The 19219-nt window shown below is 41.5% G+C and overlaps 1 protein-coding gene across 4 annotated transcripts in view; it reads left to right on the top strand.

The window, feature by feature from the left end:
* Nucleotides 1-13609, top strand: part of PPM1F (protein phosphatase, Mg2+/Mn2+ dependent 1F) — a 39129-nt gene extending 25520 nt beyond the window's left edge. For 2 of the 4 annotated variants that reach the window (XM_080559872.1, XM_080559875.1), the window contains one exon: nt 104-2797. In XM_080559872.1, coding sequence (XP_080415998.1) covers nt 104-139 — 36 coding nt within the window. In that variant the 3' untranslated portion in view covers nt 140-2797. Of the gene's footprint in view, nt 1-103; nt 2798-11439 lie in introns of those variants that run through there. The other 2 variants (XM_080559873.1, XM_080559876.1) reach the window with 2 other exon arrangements.
* Nucleotides 13610-19219: the final 5610 nt, after the last annotated feature.

Genomic DNA, 19219 nt, shown 5'->3' with positions numbered 1-19219 from the left:
ATTTATCTTTGTAATCCTTCAAGTACCTGGATGTGTTGCATTATCTTTGAGGGGGTTCCCTGTCATACTAACGAATGTCACCAAATCCTCCTTTCTTCCATAGGGTCTTTCTGGTAGGAGAGACCAGTGGAAGCGCTAAAAGGAAACAATCCTTGGGATTACAGAGCATGCTTACTTGAAAAGGTGGTGTTGCTAAAGCCATGTTAGAAATGGCCTGTGTATCTCTAATTAATTGATCTGAGCTAAGTTTTCTTTCATCCTTCTTACCAGCTACCAACAATAATAATGCAGGGTAAGTTATGGGGTAATGATCAGAAAATCCCTGTTTCAGAAGAGGTGGTGAAAATTTGTTGTTTACTTGCCTACTTGTTAAAGAAATGGTCTGGAAGCACGTAGGGATAATTTACTACAGAGCGTAGAGAAAGTTTTGAGAAGGATGGTAACTTTCAAAATATAACGATGGGCTTGGAAGCTAAGCTGATCTGTGATGGTTTCTGCAGTGCTGCTATTCATTTGCTCAGGAAAGGAAGTTGTAAAGACAGCAGGACAGAGATAACAGTTAAGATGCAAGCTCTAACAGACTTGGGAATCTGAGATAGGCAGTTTGTCTAAATGCTGTTGCATTTATCCTAGGGAAGAAGAAAAATAAAGTCTAGTAAAAGACCAGGATGCTGTGTCAGAGGGAAGCAGATAAGGTATTTCTTGAAATACAAAAATAAGGATCACGATATTTGAACATCAGACCAGATCTCAAATCTCCTGAAAATATCTTCCTTTTCATGGTTCTAACTGTTGTTGCTTTTTAAATTTTATTTCAACTTTTTAAATAAGAATGCCAGGGGTGAAAATTCGCTTGTAAGAATTTCTAAAGTAGTAGTAAATTCTCAGGAAAGCATAAGTTGGGGATTTGCTTGACTAGCTTTAGAAGCAGTTTCCTAACAGGTGATTTTCTTAGCTCACCAGGGAACATACGCAACAGTTAGCTGCTGCTGTTCTTTCATGGGTATGCAAAGCAACTATGGGAATCCATCATCCAGGTGGATCCACAATCCAAAGGCAGCTACAGCTATTCTTTACTGATAACAACACAGAGCTGAACTAAATCACTCCAGTGTGTTGTAGGCATACTTGGTACTTCCTATAGATCTGAGGCTCATTCCAACTGCAGTTAGGTAGTATTTGAAGAGAAAAAAGTGAACATGACTGTTCTTTCTCCTTGCTGGTGTCCAACATTGGCTTTTCTGTCTCCTTTTGATTAGTAGAAGGTGAAAGCCAGACATCGCTGAATCTTTTTGGCTGTGCTATCTTACTTATGAATGTTTTCTTTCCCATCTAACAAACCTCCAATAGACCATGTGCCCAAAATGGCGCTCAGCCAACCTTCTGCTCTGTGCTATCAGTCATCCACAGTTCTCTGGTGGATTTGAGCAAGAAGCAATCAATAAGCCCATGGAAACAAATATAAAACTTTGATTTAAAACTACATGAGGCTGGACTTGGATGCCGTTGATAAGGTTCAATGTGTCTAACCATACAGTTAATGACATAGAAGCATTATCTGCCTCAATTGTTTGATGAGCAATAACAAATCTTCATGTCCTGTTTAACCACCTCCATTTAATGTATGTTTCTTTGCAGACAATGTGCAGTAAAATCTGCTGCCGCTCGTTTCCCAGGCTGTAGAAAGTAATGAAGTAACGGTGGTGATGAGGCAGATGTTTCTGCTTCAGCCCGAATTAGTGATTATTACAACACAAATGAAGACCATTTAATTCTCATAGAGCTGCTCAGTTTGCCTTAACTAGTATTTGCTGGTTTCATCCAGGTTCTCTAGGAAACGTTACTGAGGGTAGTTAATCAGAAATCAATTCTTCAAGTCTGCCAGATCAGTGTGGAAATGTCTGTCCCCTGTACCTGGGAAACAGTGAGCAGCAGTGCTTCGTCAGAGACGAGAAGAACTTTAAGAAATAAGGGCTTTCCTGTAGGAATGCAGGCGATTTCACAGGTCTCTCTACTCACTGGCCAGGGCCAGATGAAGTATTTTCTACATCTAGATCAAGACTGCTAATCAACTAGCCCTGATACAAATTACAGGCTTTCATGTTAATATCTCTTTTTTTTTTTTTAAGAAATCAAGTGTAAGCTTGAATATGTCATGCAGAAAGTCACTTGTAAATTGTGTAGAGACTGTAATAAGTACTAACCACTCATTTCAACAAACTGGTAGTGCAGTTTTATATATGCAACCAATGTCTTATGGTGGACATCCCTTATATAATCTGTTTTTTCAATGTGTTAAACTGTTCTTGAACTTTTTTGTGTTGGATATCTTACAGAATCTATTACCTGTTGCACTATAGCTAATTCTTTATGTTTTGTTAGATGCTTTCTATACTTTCTGACTCCAGTAAAAAAAAAAAAATGTTTTGAAGTTTGGATTTGCCACATTCTCATGTTGTTATGTTGAGCTGTTTGGAAAGAATCTTAAGTTCTCATTAGAATGAGAAAATATTTAAATGTTTAAATGGTGCAGCTGTTATCAAGCCTTGAGATATAAGTAGCTCTTGGAAGGAAATATTTTGAACATGCCTTGACAAATGTAAACCTGCTCACTTCATGCAAGAGTTCACCATATGCTTGAGGCATATTATAAGGCAAAAACAAGTCCTTTGCATAGCCTAAAAGAAAAATTGTAGCTATGCTGTGGTGGGCCAGACTAGCTATAGTACTTGAGTCTGCAGTTTGGTGATCTGTCTTTTCTGAAAAAGATTGCACAAACAGTAGAAAAAGACTTTCCCACGTCATGTTCTAGGCTGTAGAGTAAGCATTCCAGGAGCCAGCCTGTGACCTTCTCCTCCTCGACCTGACTTTTCTGTGTAGATCTACGTTTCTCAGTCCTTGCAAGTGACAGGAAACTGCTCCTATCTCGAGGTAAGGCAGGAAGGACTCGCTGTGGAAAAAGCCGGCTGTTCTGCTGGTGTCTGAATGCTTTCAGGTTTTTTTGTTTCTGCCCCTAGAGGGCTCCCTCCTTCCTTTGGCCAAAGCAAAACAAGGGCAATAGGAAAAGATACCTGATGTTGCCTTCACCACAAGTTGTTCCCAAGAGCCCTCTGAGTGCTGTGTCATTCCCATAATATTTTTACCTTGCAGTTAACCACTGGAAAGCTGAGTCAGAAAAATGTGTTTGCATGGTAATACCTTCTTTCCTACTCCATATCTTTTAAGAAGTTGCAGTGGTTCTGGCACTAATGCTGTGTTTTCTTACTGGCTAAATTTCAACTAGTTGGTTCAGGATGGGATGCAGCTTGTACAACAACAGAGCTCTGATAATGGCCAACAGCAGCAATCTGGGGAGAGTGCAAGGAGCCTCTTACGTGGGAGGCAGGAGAGTGGTAATTCATAAAGAATGGGACAAAGACATCATGGGTTAGAAGTAATGTTCCTTTTTGCATCTCTTAGACAAAATAATAATAATAAAAATCTGAAGTCTTGTTTCTCTTTACATAAGATATAAAAGACATTTCTCTGTGTGTGTTTATCTGCCTACCCAAGAGACCTCACTTTTAGTCTAGAGCACAGCTTCTTTACAGAATGAAGTTCTGGTGTCAGTGTGGGGAAAGGAGGGGGGAAAAAAAAAAAAAAACAAAACACAAAACCAACAATGGAACAGAAGACACTTCAGATTTTCTGTATAATTAATTATAGTCATTTAAAAATCTTGTGCACAGTCTTTGCTTGAAGAAGTTCTAAGTTATAATTAAGCCAAGCTGCTAACGATGGATCTAATTGTTGGGTTACAGACAGGCGCAGGTAATGCGAGTTGGGCCACTGACATCAGATATTTCACCCAATTGCCTTCTGTTGATGCAGCTAATTCCACACAACTGTTCCAGCAGCTGGAATGATTGGCATGAGGTGAAGCCTGGACGCCTGTCAAGAGTTTTCCCTGGCAGACTTAACTGGCCAAATGTCATTGGTCTTTAAAGGTACCGTGTCCTTGGTGTTGGCTCTGCAAAGGTTTCTGGGAGCAAAGTTGCTTTAGCACTGCTCCTCTTAAACCCCCGATATCGAGGGACTTGAGATGGGAGAATGAATTAGATGCTGAAATGGCTCTGCAAACTCTCCCTTTTTTATTGTATCAGTCACGTGAAGTCGCACGTGTTTCTGAAGAAACGTGCAGTTGAGGCAAAGGTCAAGTTCAACGGTGTAGTCAGATACTGCTGTGGCATTGGCAAGTCAGCTTTTAATAATAAAAAGAAATCCTTGCTTCCATCTCTCTGTCCCATCCTTCAACGGATTTTCACCTCCAAGATGTGGAGAACATCACATCATACATGGAAAGAACTTTCTTTTACCGCAGAACTAAAGCTGCGTGCCTGTATTGGTAGTTGATAAGAATACTGTGTAAATATCCAACTCAGACATCCACTATTAAGGTTACATTTAAAAGCCTAAATACAGGGTGCTTGGAAGTTACCAGCTGAACCATTGAGACAACCTTCCTGCTACGCAGTGCAGTGTATATTTATTAGGGGATTTTGAGGAAAGTGTTTCACATTCTTATTTTTCAGCTGACATTAAAACCTGTGAAAAATATTTTCATCTAAATTTATTTTCCCATTATGTTCTTTCTCACAACAATGTTTAAAAGGCTGTTTTTTGCCTTAATTGTGGCATCTCAATTTGTTTTGGTTTTGTCTGCTGTCTAAAGTAAAAGAATTATGGATCTGTATTCTCAATGTTAAACCCATTTTGTAACTGCTGGCTGTTACTTAATCATTTATTTGATAGTGCTAGAAAGAAATTAGGAAATGGCTAACTTCTGCAGGGTTAAAAAGAGAGGGTATCCAAGCAATTTAGTATCTTTAAAGTAGTTTAAGAAAAGGCTAATGATTAAATTGTAGTAGAAATACTAATGCAAACCGTTCATTTATTCCCCCTACTAATAATCACTTTTTGTAATGGGAAGATATGTTGCAAAGGCCTGCCCTTACCCTCAGAAAATTGTCTTCTAATATTTTCTTGTTAATGAAATTTTAAGTCAATGAGCTCTTCCCAAATAGTAATAGGCCAAGCCAGGATGTGCATTAGCAGGCTAATGGCAGGCATCCTGCCTCGCTGAAGGCAGTGCGGCTCACAGCAATCCTCTAGGAGTTGGCTGCACCACTTGGAGCACTTAATCCTGGCTCTGCTAAAGCACTTCTTGTCCTCCCATTGTCTCCTTTGGGAGACTACTCCATTGACTAATAGATCTCACTGTCAGGATGTCTTTCCTCTTCTTCAGTCTTCCTGATCTCAGTTCCAATGCATATAACTGTAACTTCTTTGACTACTCTTTAATGAAATATTAATAAAGACAAAAAGCCATCACATTTATATTCATATCAAAAATGGAAACTAATCTGGTTTTCAGTCTTCATTGTAAAGCTTGTAGAACTAACTGTTCTACAGATTTTAGTTAAATGCTGCCTGCATACATTTCGGGCTGATGGCAGCAGGATCTGGAAATCGGCTAGCATAAATCCACTCGTAAATAAAAGTACTGGGATTTGGAATCTGTCGGTGACTGATGTGTGCCTGTGACATGTAGAAAAGCTGGCAGCTAATGAAATCAGAGCTGAGCTGCTCAGGACTCAAGGGAAGTTTGTGAAGTTGCACAACGCACTAGTTGAGGTGTCACAGGGATGCCAAGGGCTAGGGGTGTGGAAAGATGACCACCGGGGCTGCATTTTGCAAGGAAAATGGTGTCAGTGTGACAGCAGCCTGCAAAGCTCTCTGGCTTGTGCAGTGCGAGCTGCTTGCAGTCATTGCTGGCTGCTGAGAGAGGCTGGTGTGCAGGAAGTAGCCGGGGAGAGGTTTTCACAAGGACCTGTTGTTTGGTTGCTCAGATTATATCAGTGTTCTGGCTATTGAGAGGGATTTGGCCTTTTTGCTTGCAGCTTTATTTATTTTTTGCCTGTTCTCAATTCTCTTTGTGAATACCAATATTCTGAGTCACCCAGAACGATTTCTGCCTTCATTAGAGATTCCTTCCAGCTCCCCTTCAACTGCCTGTAGGCTGCTGCCTGCCCCTGCCTCCCCCTATGCACTTTGCTGCACGGATTTAGCTCTCAGTATTCCATCAGTCATCCCTTCCTGCAGCTCTGGCAGTTGAATACCTTCATCCATATTAAACTGGATTGTACCCTTGGTTCTTTGCACAACTTGCTTTCTTCACCTGACCTCTTCTGTACTGTCCTTGCTACTACTGGAGTGTTTTCAAGCGTTTGAGATGTGGTATAAGGCCACAGTTTATCCTTGGCCTACAGCAGCTGTGCTTGGAGCTAATCAAGTGAAATGGTTAGACCAGGGAACTGGGCATCCAAACCCTTTAACCCATTCCTGTTACACTGTGTCATCCTGGAATAAAACAGCATGTTTCTTGATATACTTTGGTGTTTTAATTGCCTACAGTATCTACACCACACAAACAGGATTGCGTTTCTAAAGACCTAAATTAAAAGATCCAATATAAATTAGAAGTAATTGTATAGTTCTTTAATGGATATTCCTACATGAGTTGCTGACCTCTGTGGTACTCAAAAGCTTGAGTATAAGAAATCTACAAATCAATAAGAAAAATAACCTGGAATGGAGGAGGGGTCTCATTACAGCGCTAAGTGTCGATACAGTAGATGTCTTAATGCTAGTTAATGACTGTCCCTAATGGTATTCAAACAATGTACATTTGCTTTAGCTTTTTTCAAAGTCCAGATAAGCTGCTCTGAGCTCTCTTAATGATGCGAATTATTTAACGCTCATTTGTATGCAGTATGCTCCTGCTTTGAAAGTACTTCACAGAATTCAAGCCAAATTCAGCCGTGCAGCTCCACTGAAGTCAGTTGTTGTCTGTGCATCTGCTGGTAGCTTTTCTTTTTGCTTTTGCTTGAAGAGTTAACTTCTTGTTGCACTGAGTTTATTTTATTTTTTTAAGTTAATATCTGCAAGGGTTTTTAGTCACCCTTCTCCCCTCCCTGGTAGAGTGGCTGTAAATACAAATGCGGTTTTGTTGATTCTCTCATCTCCCTCTTTTGATTCTCTCATCTCTCTCTTAAGCCCTGCAAAAGGAGGACAAGCTAAGCAGAAAATATTTTTCTGTGTTCTTTCCTTTCCACTACTTTGCGCTTCCTAAGCACGGTTCTGCTGATATATGGAACTTCTCCTAAAAATCATCCTGCATAGAATCTCTGCCTGCCATCAGATGTATGCAAGAAGCTGAGTTCCTGTCTGTGGCCCATTTCTGGGTTAACACGACGTGAACTGATGGAGGCCAAGTCACGTACAATTCTGCAGGTTAGTTCTGCTCAGTATAGCAATGTAAGGATGCGTTTTCTTGTGGCTGATAGCAATATGGTGTGGGAGCCTGGGTTAATACTTTGAATAGAAGTAGCTGCTGGAAGGTGGAACAGGTATTCTTAGTTCAGACACATATTTTTGTGTTTGACATTATAACTGCAATATTCTTTTAATGTAATTTTTAACTCAGCCCCACTATGTTTTTAGCATGCACAGTAAAAGAAAAAAAATCATCTGCAATCATATCATTCACTCCCCCTGGGTAATGGGTAGGGGTGTGATTTTGAGCTTACAGCACAGACCTACAACTCTACTGCCTGCACAGAGTAAGTAGGAGTAATGGAAAAGCATCCTTTCTAAATGTACGTGTCACTAGAATGGGCAGAGATGTTTCTTGTCAGCTGTTAAGATATTTGCTGGCAGCACAGGGATGAGTGTTGAGATGTGGGAATAATGGGTTCATTTCCAAGTTCTACAGCGGATGAATCTAAATGTCCTGCTGCCTTATTCCGTATAACATTACAGTGTATGACTGCTTCCCCTCTCCCTGTCCTGTAGCAGAGCTCTCCAGCTTCTGGCCTGTGTTCATCTTGATCTCCACAACATGGTTCCTTACCCCCCAGCTCCTCCCTCCTTGCTGCTTGCCCATCCCTTTTGGCCTGCATCTCTCTTCCCTCTCTCCTGCTGGGGATGGCTGTAATCCCCGGAGGAATGTGGCCCACAGGCCTCTGCAGGACCTGGGCGTGTGACTCCAGAGAGCCTGCGATGGGGAATGCAAAGCTGGAAAAAGCAATCTCGTGTCACCTGGCAGCACGGGGTGGGGGGGAGAGCTGGGGATCTGCGGGCTGCTCAGTGTGCTTGGCTCTCCAGTCGTCTCATCAGACAGAAAAATAGAGGCTAGACTTTTCGGCTGCATGTATTATTTCCCTATTCATTGTGTCTGGGTGATGTATTCTCTGCCTGTGGTTTTAATAAATGTCTTTCTAAGCTACTTTCTGCTTCAGTCCCCCTTGGGATAGCTCTTTCCAACTCAGCTGCATCAGTATGCTGAAGATGTTAAGTTGAACGTGTGGAACGGGAAAAAGGAGAACTTCCCATAGAGCATCTAAGGCAGCTTTAACTTTAATAATATCTCTATGAAGCTGTTGTATATTACAAACCTCACCTGAATTTTAAGTTGCACAAAGCTCTCTCAATCATATTAACTCCTCCTCCCTTTCCTTTTTGTATTTATATGTCCGCAGAGCACTCAAAAGCGTTTGCAAGGAGAATCCCAAACTACTGTTAGGACACAAACTTGTGCTGGGTTCTAATAAGGCCTTGCAGGTAGGATGTTGCTGTGTTTTAGAGCATCCTGAACATTTCAACAGGGACATAGGGGGAAAAAAATAAATCATTGTTCTGTGTTTGGAAACTAAGTTTTGTTCTATGTAGTAAGCACCCATCTTAACCCTGCTAGAGCAGAACAACACCCCTTTTCTAGCAGAAACCAGAGTTGTTGTTAATTAATGTCTTGCTGAAAACTAAGTCTTTGCCATCTGTTCCGCCCCCTCACTACGAATGCCACTCTCATTATGTTGATTATGTAATTAAAAATGAAAATATATTTTGGTAGAGTGCTGCATAGGCATCTGTGCTGATTCTTCTGTTCCTATTCACTGCCCCTGCCCCCAGCACATACAAAAAGGAAAAGACAACAATTGTTTGGCTCGCCAGGAGCTTTATGCTGAAGCTGTGGCACTGGCTGCCAGACTGGTGCACGTCATGGGAGCAGCCACTTGAACCCTGCTGTGTTTGAGCTGCTAGTCCTTCGGAAACCCTGGTTATTAGGTTCATGAGAAATCCGTGGCAGGAAGCTGCCCCTTAAACTGAAGCGGCTTTAAGTTCTTGTGATGGGTTAACTTGAATCCAGATCAAGAAAAGTGAAAAGAAAAAAGGCCTGGCTACTTTATAAGTGATAGCGTGACCTCTGAGATCAGCGAGGCTGCTCGTGTTACAAATATGGTCTATGTCTAAGGGTGGAGGAAGAGAAAAAGAGGAGGGGTAGCTTTCCTGTAAGTGGGTTAGAGCAATTACTGAGGTCTCTTACAGCAAATGAAGTTGTCAGTGTGAGTCACATTCCCTTTTTTTCCTCTCCCTGCCAAGTTTTAAGCAGTAACCAGACGGAGAAAAAAAAAAAAAACAGGGAAAAGTAACAATGGAGAAAACTTGAACTGAAACAACCCTTCATTCAGGGTATTGTTTGACATTTTAGTTCTGATTGTACATAGAGATAAAGGGTCTATAAATATCCTGTCTGCTGAAATTCCTTATCACAACATCGCCTGTCAGCTGAACAAATAGGTTAGGTTCTCCAAATACTACCTAATTACATATGTAAATACAAAATTACTGATTATATCCTTGCACCACGTGGAATGAAGGCCTGATCACTGGAAGGGACGTTAACCTTTTCTGTTTTGCTGGGAGATGCCCCAGTCTCAGGAGAGCAAACAGCAAGTACAGCTGTTGCTGCTGAATTGGTGCAAGCTCCAAGACCAGACTGAACGAAGCAACAAGATATTTATCTGGCTAACGAGACTAGATGAAAGCATCTTCTGATGCTTTTGAAACTATCTTAGCATTTAGTTCTGTTTAACAAATGGCTGGAAGCTTTTCTACTCTGCTTTAGAGCTTTTAATGAAGCATTGTGATTCCCATTGTGGTTGATTGTTTGACACTTTTATTATTACTGGTATGCATAGCGTTTTTTAATGTTTGACAGCTGGAGAAAGAAGTATTTTGTGCATTCAAACTTTTAGTACAAAGCTGCTGTTTTCCATTCTGCCTTTGTCTTTTATTCTTGCTGATGCAAATCAACGAAAGACAGAACTGATGAAATTACGTTTGTTTACTTTTTACTTGATAATAAGACACAGCCAGCCTTTTATAAAAGACAGAAATAGGGGATGTGAATGTTTCTACAGTATTTCTAGAAAGGTTTTTTTTTCTTACAATATAAAGGCATTTATTTGTTTCATATGTTTTGATTTATAAGATAATGTGCACTTCCTAATGCATGTGGAATAAGAATGGAGCAATGAATGACAGTTAGCAATGGATTCCATTTGAAAAGCTCATAGCTTGTTGTTTTTCTTAATTCAACAGTATAAATGATCACAGCACATCACAAGATAAACACACCAAGATACCTCTGTCCTTCACAGTAGGACTGCCTCTGATCATTATTGCATATTTGTATATAGCTGTACAAAAAATCCACTCCATCAGCTTTGGCTTTATACACATGTAATTGATATTGGGTACTGGCTTTGATACATTGGTATGATATTGGAAAGAAACAATCACTGAGAGGCAGGGCTGCAGAAATCGGATACCCGTGATTGTTTTGGTGAGTAATGCGCATGTCTTGTGGATTGTGTAATACTTTTTTTTTTTTAAATGCTTGTCCTGAGAAAGAAGGCCTGCATTTATCTATCTGGTTTGTGAGTGTGCATGCAAGCAAAAAGGTCCTGGATTGGGAGTACATTTCTAGATGTCAGTAGCTGCAGCAGAAAGATTTTGGAAGGAGTAAAAGGCAGAAACAGGAGAGGAAGATGATGAATGGAAAGGAGGTAGTAAGAAAGGCACTATAAAACTGCTGTCATGATCACTGTTTCCTGCATTTTGGCCAAAAAGGGCAAAAGGGCGGCAAAGGCAACAGAGGTGTCTGAAGGCTTTCCAGTAGTGTAGCCAAATCTCCCTGTTACACAGACAAAATAGACTGACAGAGTGATATCACATGGCAGCTGAGCCAGACCTAATGAATTGCTCGTAACAAAAAGGGCAGTTCTGCTCCCGGCCTTGCTGCTTTCTTTATACAGGTCTGGTGTTTGTCTGGACCCTTTGAGTTTATGCAGCTTGATAAACTGTAAGAAAATGAATTCAGCAAAAATTAGTGAAGTACCAGCCCAGGAGGGAAGAAGGGTTAGACACTGTGAGAAGCAAAACTGGAACTGCAATGAGTGGGAGAAGCATGGATGTCAGATTTTTGCTGCAGATGTGGGGTGTTCTGGAGGATGCCTTGCTGCTACCCTACGCCTAACCTCCCACTTCATCTCCTAGGTGGTGCCTCACTAAAAAGGGCATGAAATGAGCATGGACTGATCAAGAAAGATGCCTGGACAGGTGAAGGGAGGCAATCCAGCAATGCTAGTCCACGTGGCAGAGAAGGGAATGAACTGCTGCGGGACTGCAGGAGCCCAGGAGGGTGTTGTCATGGGTAAGAGTAGTGAACAGGAACCAAGAAGGAAACAGGACGTGTTCAGAATGACTGCAGAATGCTGCTGCAACAGCACTGAGAAAATGCTGGAATATGGGGCAATGGTCCCATTTTGCTAATCCAGCTCTCAAACGGTTTTTCTAATGTATCCAGGTAGCAGGCCTGGAAGGGGGAGTCCTGTTTATCACCATTATTTAGGTATACATTTCTCCAAATTGGGATTTGATAAGAGGACAGCTGCTGCATTTTTATTATTTGAGACAAGCGGCAGTAAAAGCTATTCAGAGTTCACGATGGAAATGTATCCGCATATTGGCATTTATCCAGCTGCATTTCACAAAGGTAAATGGGACGTGAGAGTGGTATGCTGCCCCCTTTTAATCCATTTTCTGTAGAAGGGGGTACTTTGCTTCTCTGCGGGAAAGGCCAGCACAGCTACAGTGCTAATAAACGCTCATTTCTCACTGCAGCATATGGGCTTCCCAGACAATTGCTTCCAAGCAATTTGTAGTTGAATTACAATTAAATATCCACGCACATTTTCATACCATGGTCTGGTGCGCAAGGCATAGGCCTAAGTGGCTGGACATCTGCTGTCTGCTCTCCCATACATAGTGTTTGGCAGAGCCTAATTGCTTAATCTTACCCTACCTCCATTAACGGTACCTGTAAAATTGGATGCAGAGCATCATTCTACAGATGTTTTGGCATATTCTTCAAGAAGAGCAGCATTTTCTTTCTTGCTCTTTTTTCTTCCCCTCCCCCCCCTTTTTTTTAAAGCATCCCTTATTGTCAAATAGTCAAAAATACTTTTCAATGCTGTTGATCTTTCAGTCAAAGGATATCCAGGTCAGGGGTTCACTTTGGCTCTGTTAATGACAGTGGGAAATAAGACATCATATTAAAAAGTTGGTTGAGATGCAGGACACTCATAGATCCTCTCAACAATTTTGTGTCATTTGTACAAGACCCAGAGACTCAGTAATGCAATAAGATAAATGTAGTGCTTGATTACAGTGGATGTATTGCACTTAAAAAGGTATTTTATTGTTAGGCTCTGCATATCTAAAGTAATAACCACTGTATGTCAGGCAAGACAATGGTAAAGTAAGCCAGATAATTTTCCCATTGTTAAAACTTTCAAAATCCAAAAAGCTATAAATGTCTTAATTATGTTCAATTTAGCTAGATCTAGTGCTGGTGGCTGGAGGGAACATCTTTCTGAGGTTCAGTCTTTCCCCTGGTCTAACTGATAACACTTAAAATTCTGTCACTTACACTGTTACAGCTATTTAAAGAAGAATTATATGTAGTCATTACCCATCCTGAGTTTCCATGCAGCAGGGTTACCATATGAAACTGCAGTTTAGTTGTTCTCATTTGTCCCAGAAAGCTTGAACAAAGATGTACAGTCTGCTCTGAACGTAACCAGCATCCTTCGGTGCTGAAGCTCTATGAGGCACGTGGGCTGTCTTCTGCACTGTTGTATAGTTACCTAACAAAATGCTTATTACCTGTGGGTTTGGTAGAAACTTTGAATTTTGCCCCCTTGACTCCAACCCCATGTGCATGTCAGCTTCAGACAAAGTTCTAGCCACGATCACAAGAACATCCTAAATCAGTCTCAGTAGTTTGTATTTCCTTGCCAAAGATCTTATCTGCTCTGGGTGCAAGTTGCACCATAAAGAGTGCTGGTGTTGAAAATTTTTCACCCTTCTGTTTCACAACTCTACCTTTTCAGGCTAGGTTAATTTATCTAGAAGAATTGAGACAAAGCTGTCAAGTGAGAAAGGCTGCACAGCAAGACAGCACTGCTCCGAGCATCTGCACAATTTGTATATTTGATTAGGTACCTCAGCACTTGCAGATTATTGTTGTTACAAGCAAATCCTACTTTTGCCATTTTCTTATAAGGCTCTATGCTGCATTTCAGTGGATGTTCATTCTCTGTATACCTGTGTTCTTTACAAAAATGACAAATGCTGATAGTAAAAATTACATTTGCTCATTAAAACATATTGCTATTTATATATCACATATATATATATATATATATATATATATATATATATATATATGCTGTGGTCCAATGACCTAATGAGAGATGTGTCATGGATTTCAGTGGGACATGAGCTGGGCCTCGAAATCTGCTTCTCACATGAGTAGTCCCCTGATACATATCATGAAAACCTTCTTTTGTTTATAAGGACAGATGCCACAGGGGGTTGTATATTTGGATATATATATTTTTTTCTTAGTGTTTATTATCAAATGCTTGCAAGTTCTATGATGTGGTAAAAACTCTCTCTGTGGATAAACAGGAAGCACTCAGAGGTATTGCATTACCCACGTAACGCAACACAGATTCCAACAGCTTGGCTCTTTTTTTCAACATACTGTGACACCACTTCCTTCAGGAAATCTCTTGTCTGTAGAGCTCATTTCTGCTATAGATATGCAAAACTGCAAAAGAATTGGTTGTTTTAAAAATGCATGTTGATTTGCCAGTTTCAGACTGTGGAAACTGATGTCTAATTGATGTAATGTCTTTAAAAATATGCAATACAGACTCTTTGGGCTCTTTGGTCAGTGGGCTGAACAGAGTGCAAGGAGAAGTGACTGACACCATCCCTCCCACAGCACAGGTGCAGCTTAGAGAGCAACGATGCAGATTTTCCCTGCAGGAACCTGAAATGTGTCTCAGCTGTAAATCTGGAGGTGCCTCTTCTGCAGTCCTGCCACGCAGTGTCAGCAAGGCCCGGGTCTGCCCCGTACAGGAAGAACGGCAGTCCTGGTTCCAGTCAGGTCTTGTTATCTGCCAAGGCTAGCAGCAAAAAAGCTAAGTATGTCTGTTCGTATGTGGAAACCTATATTCAGAATAGCTGTGCCAAGGCAATCTGATGTATCAGTATTGGCTGAATTTAGAACCCCAGTGGCTTTTATGTGAAAATCTTAGAATGCCATTAGCGTACTGCTTCCTGTGCCTTGTTTCTGTTCAGCCAGTTCCCGTCACTTAAAGTAAGCAGACAGCTAGGAATTATACTTGTGCCACCACAAAATCATTAGATATGTGTTTGTGACAAACCACCCGAAGTGACAACAACATCACTTTAAAGGAAGTCCTAGTAAGGTCTTGTTTGAAGGTTTAGTATCATTTCCCAAGCTGGTTCTCAGTGAAGGGACTTCTCTGTCTTCCAAATGCTTCACTTGCACAAAGCCAGATGCAATTGGGTGTAGATATCAGGACTGATGCTTTCTCCTCTGCCCTCAGCTATAAGCAAGAAATATTGAAAACAAGAGTTGCTGCAATATCTAGGCAACATAAAACCTCAGTGATTCTGTTTTTACATTCTTTGACTTCTGCCTTTGTTGGATGCATCGCTTGTCCTGCCAACAGCTGAACTGAGAGCAAGTGGGGGAAACAGACTGCATATTTTAGTGTTTGTAAATCATGAGACTTGTGAAGTTTTCTAATAATCTTGTCTCTTTTCTGTATTTTATTGTATTTACCTAACAATCAATGATTTCAGAAATAGATCAAGAGACTGATATTACACACTAGCTAAATCAATTTTGTAAAAACTTTATAGCCTTTCAGTGCATAAAGCTTTGGCACAAGAAAAATGTTAATGTAGCAGGATTTCAGCAACATCCTCACAAGTCTCTCTAACATTCCATCTAAATAGTGGCTGTGCATGTGTTTTGTTTTGCCAGTCCTGTAGAATAACTTAGTCTCGTTCAATTCTTTTATCATCTGTAGCTTGTTTACTGAATTTTAAGTCTTGGGCGAGATGAAGCAAGCTCATGAGGAGAAGTCGGTTTTCAAAAGATACAAGCTTCAGATAACTGAGAACAAGTAAAGCACACAACAATATTGAAATCACTCAGTTTTATTGCAGCTGACTGAGACAGAGCGTGCTTTGAAGCTGGGAAATTTCCATTACTGAAGTGCAGGACAGTGCCTGGATACTGCTGCTACTGCAGTTGAAAAATAAAAGCAACTTAATTTTACTTAGCAGCAAAATGTCAGTATATTAGTTTAAATTGTTAGAATTATATAATAAGCTTTTAAAGTTGCTGTAAAATGGATCCCTTCTAAAATATTTATAATATAGTTGTTGTAAACTACTTGCATGAAACTAAAGAACACAAAAATGAGTTGAAATTGTACCTGAGCTTTCAAACTATATCATATTTGTGAACAGCAAATCTAACAAGAACATGATAGATGATACATCCCCTACAACGCTGACAGTGTGACAGTGACAGAATGATACCCAGTGCAAAATCAAGGCTGTTTCTGACAGAATAGTTCTGCAATTAATAATCCTTTGTGCTCCCCTTGGCATGCACAAAACAAACATAGCAATCTGTTTATTAATTTGAAGCCCATAAGGTATAAGCCACCATAAGTTTCCTGCAAATTCAGTCAGAATATTGAATGGGGGAAAAAAGAATTAAATTTGTTTTGGCATCAAGTTATCCAGCACTTTGGGCATGAAACTTTTAACTTCCCAGCAGCATAAGATTACAGAGAGATTCTCATTTATGCTAAGGTCACTTCATACAGTCAAAGCAGTGGCCGACATTTAAATGAAAATTAGTCTCAAGGGATTTTGGCTGTATGTTACCGGTTAAATCAAGCCCAGGTAGGTACTGCCTAGAAGTTATTAGCATCTGATGCTCTTTATGAATCTTAGGGTAGTTCCCAGTGGATCAGAGCTCATATCTAAGCAATTTAAGTTTGTGTCTCATACATCACCATGGTTCCTGAGTGCCTGAGAAGTTAAAATATATCTTTATGAAACATCTTACATGTCTTATTTCTCCTTTTTCTTTTTCTCCCCCGCACAGAGGCTTGTGGTCTCTTTAACTAATGCTGGGAAAATTGTTTTATATACTTAATGCCTGCAATTTGTTTCAATGATGAGGGTGGCAGGTCAGGGTCATTCTGAGGTACTCTGAAAGCAAATGCCATACTCCTGCAGCAGATACCATAAAAGCTGCATCTTCAATGTCTCCACGCAAATAATACAACTATCACAGTGGTGATGATTTTAGGAGATGTAGCTTTAATTTTCAAAAGAAAAATGGAACCCCTCCCACCCCCAATAAAATATGACACTGTAGGGCAGTTATGTGTTGTTTGCTCTTTGCCTAAACCTGATCATGCTGTTTCCAGGACTCGTAGGGCCTTTCCTAGTATGACATTTGCTTTTCGAGAGACCTATTTACAGAACACAAATTTAACAGTTAAAGTAGATGTGTATAACTGTACAGAGAATTTGCAGAACCTGATTGTAGAATGAACTCATCCATGTGACTCCTGAACTTGATATGAAGATGGAGATGGTCCAAACCATGGCATATTTAAACTGACCTGTTGTATGGCTTAGCTGTTTCCTAATATAGCTTTCAAACAGAAGGTACTGCATTTCTCTTTGGAGAAATTCTTCTTAGCAGTGTTTTTGTTTCTGCTTGAGGCATGGAAACAGTTTTTCCCCCCCTGCTTTTCATTATCTGCTGTCATTTTGTAGTATCACCTGTCCCCCCAACATAACCCATTATTTTGATCGTCAAACTAATAATTTTCTTAAAACACATTTACATTCTTTTCAGAATTGAGTCTCTAATGTCACCTTGCTAAAGTAAAAGACCAAACATTAAGTGCAGGTAATGGCAGTGTATTTAAGTAGGCTGAGAAGCAATTGATAACATTTCTATCCAGTCTGCCTAACTTGCTAACTGCAGTGCTTCATTGAAATATGTACGCTAAGTTCTGTCACAAGAGAAATTGTTGGCAAAGTACGCCATAGCATTTTGGTTGCTTATTTGGGTTTAGTTGGCTTGGACATATTTAAACACAGCATTCAAAGGTGCTGCTGGTCTTTCCACAATTTCCTGGTCTGCCTGGCTGGTTTTCTTTTTGTTCTAATGCATCCTGGTGAAGGTAGAAAATAATGTAGATAATACACACCAGTTTTTAATTAAATTTTGCTATGACAGGTTGTGTTTAAACTAGCTTCCCTATAATAATTTGTTTTGCATTTGCTGATGACAGATTTATTTATGTAAGAAATCAGAACTGTAACCATAAATTCATTTTTGGAGTTGAGAACCTTTTAAATCTTATTTTACTTGTTTTCAGAAAATTTAAACATCTATTCACATTTACTGCTGTCTAAAATTTCTGAGAAAAATAATGCTGGGTTTCTAAAGTGCAGAAGAATGCATCGTGAAAACAATGCAAGGAAAAATAAATTGAAAGCACTATCCCCCTCAAATACACAACAAAAAAGCTGTATAGCTGAATGTCTGTTAAACATATGGAGGAGTTTATTAGATTTTGCTGGCCCTCCGTGACAGCTTTCACTCCATCAAACTGAAACCCTGACCTGCTGGGTAGGGTTGCATCAAAGGGGAGTCCTTGGGCTGTGGATGGCCAACCGCCTGTGCAATGAAACTGGTGACTTCCCTCGACTTCTGGTCAGACGGAGCCCGATGCTTTGGGGGATATTAATAAGTTGTAACTTGGAGATTGTACAGCACCTGGAACCAGCTACAGTAAGGTGGGATGCCTCAGGTGACCTCTGTCAGCTGGGAGGAGGAGGAGGGCGATGGAGTGCACCCACAGGGGTGCCCTGAAGGCAGAGAGGTGGGAGGCAGCAGGATGGGCGGCACAGATGGCAATAGGAGGAATGTCAGCAGAAAGGGACTATAGTGTCAGAGCTGAGAAAAACGTTGAAAAAGAGGGCAAAGTACAAGTGCTGAGAACCTCAGAGGAACTGGACTGTCATCTAACAGCTTCTGGGTGAGCGCTGTTAATTGGGAATGCAAAACTAGTGCCTGTTTATGGGGTAAAGCACGATGGGGTAAGCAGATGACTCCGTGCTGGGGTCTTCAGACAGGGTTTGGCCCTCAGGACGGGTACGAATATGTAGCTGCGGGCACACAAAGGTGTGTGCAAATTCGTATTTGACTGAATTTTGGAAGGAATGGGAGAGAGCACAGCTCCAGCAGCACTGCTTAAATTAAGGAGCTGGGGCATTTCAGAGCGGGGCTGATTTTTGGCTTTAAAATCACTGTAAGACACGATGGTTACAGAACTGCAGAACAAAATCAGTGGAGTTCCCACCTCTGCTTAACTCTTGTAAACTTATGGCTCAGGGGAAGGCTGCTGTGGGAGAAGCGAGCCGTGAGGGAGCAGACGAGAGGCGGACGGTGGTTCGAGGAACCACGGCCAGCAGCGCCTTCACCTCCCAGCCCCAGCCGTGCCTGCGCGGGGAGCCGGCAGCAGCGAGCACAGCTCTGTGTAAACACAGCGCTAAGCAGCGCCTGCACAACCACGCACTGCGAGGGGGCGCCGCGACGGGCTCGCCCCTGCTGCCCCCGGGCCGGCCGCGCTGAGCCGCCCCCCGACCCCCGCCGCGGCCCGGGCTCCATTTCCTGCCCCGCCGCCCCCTCACGCCTCTAATGGCGGCGGGCCGCCCGCAGCGCCGCCGCGCCCACCACGTGACCCGCCCGCCGCGCCCCCTCCCCAGCGGCTGCGGTTACCGCAGTCCTCGGCCACGCCCCTCTCCTCTACCAGGCCCCGCCCCGTCCCCACCCAGCCCCGCCCCCTCC

This window comes from Anser brachyrhynchus (assembly GCF_964034855.1).
Source record: "Anser brachyrhynchus genome assembly, chromosome: 17".
NCBI classification, from domain to species: Eukaryota; Metazoa; Chordata; class Aves; order Anseriformes; family Anatidae; genus Anser; species Anser brachyrhynchus.
This window is presented reverse-complemented; position numbering and strand designations above follow the sequence as displayed.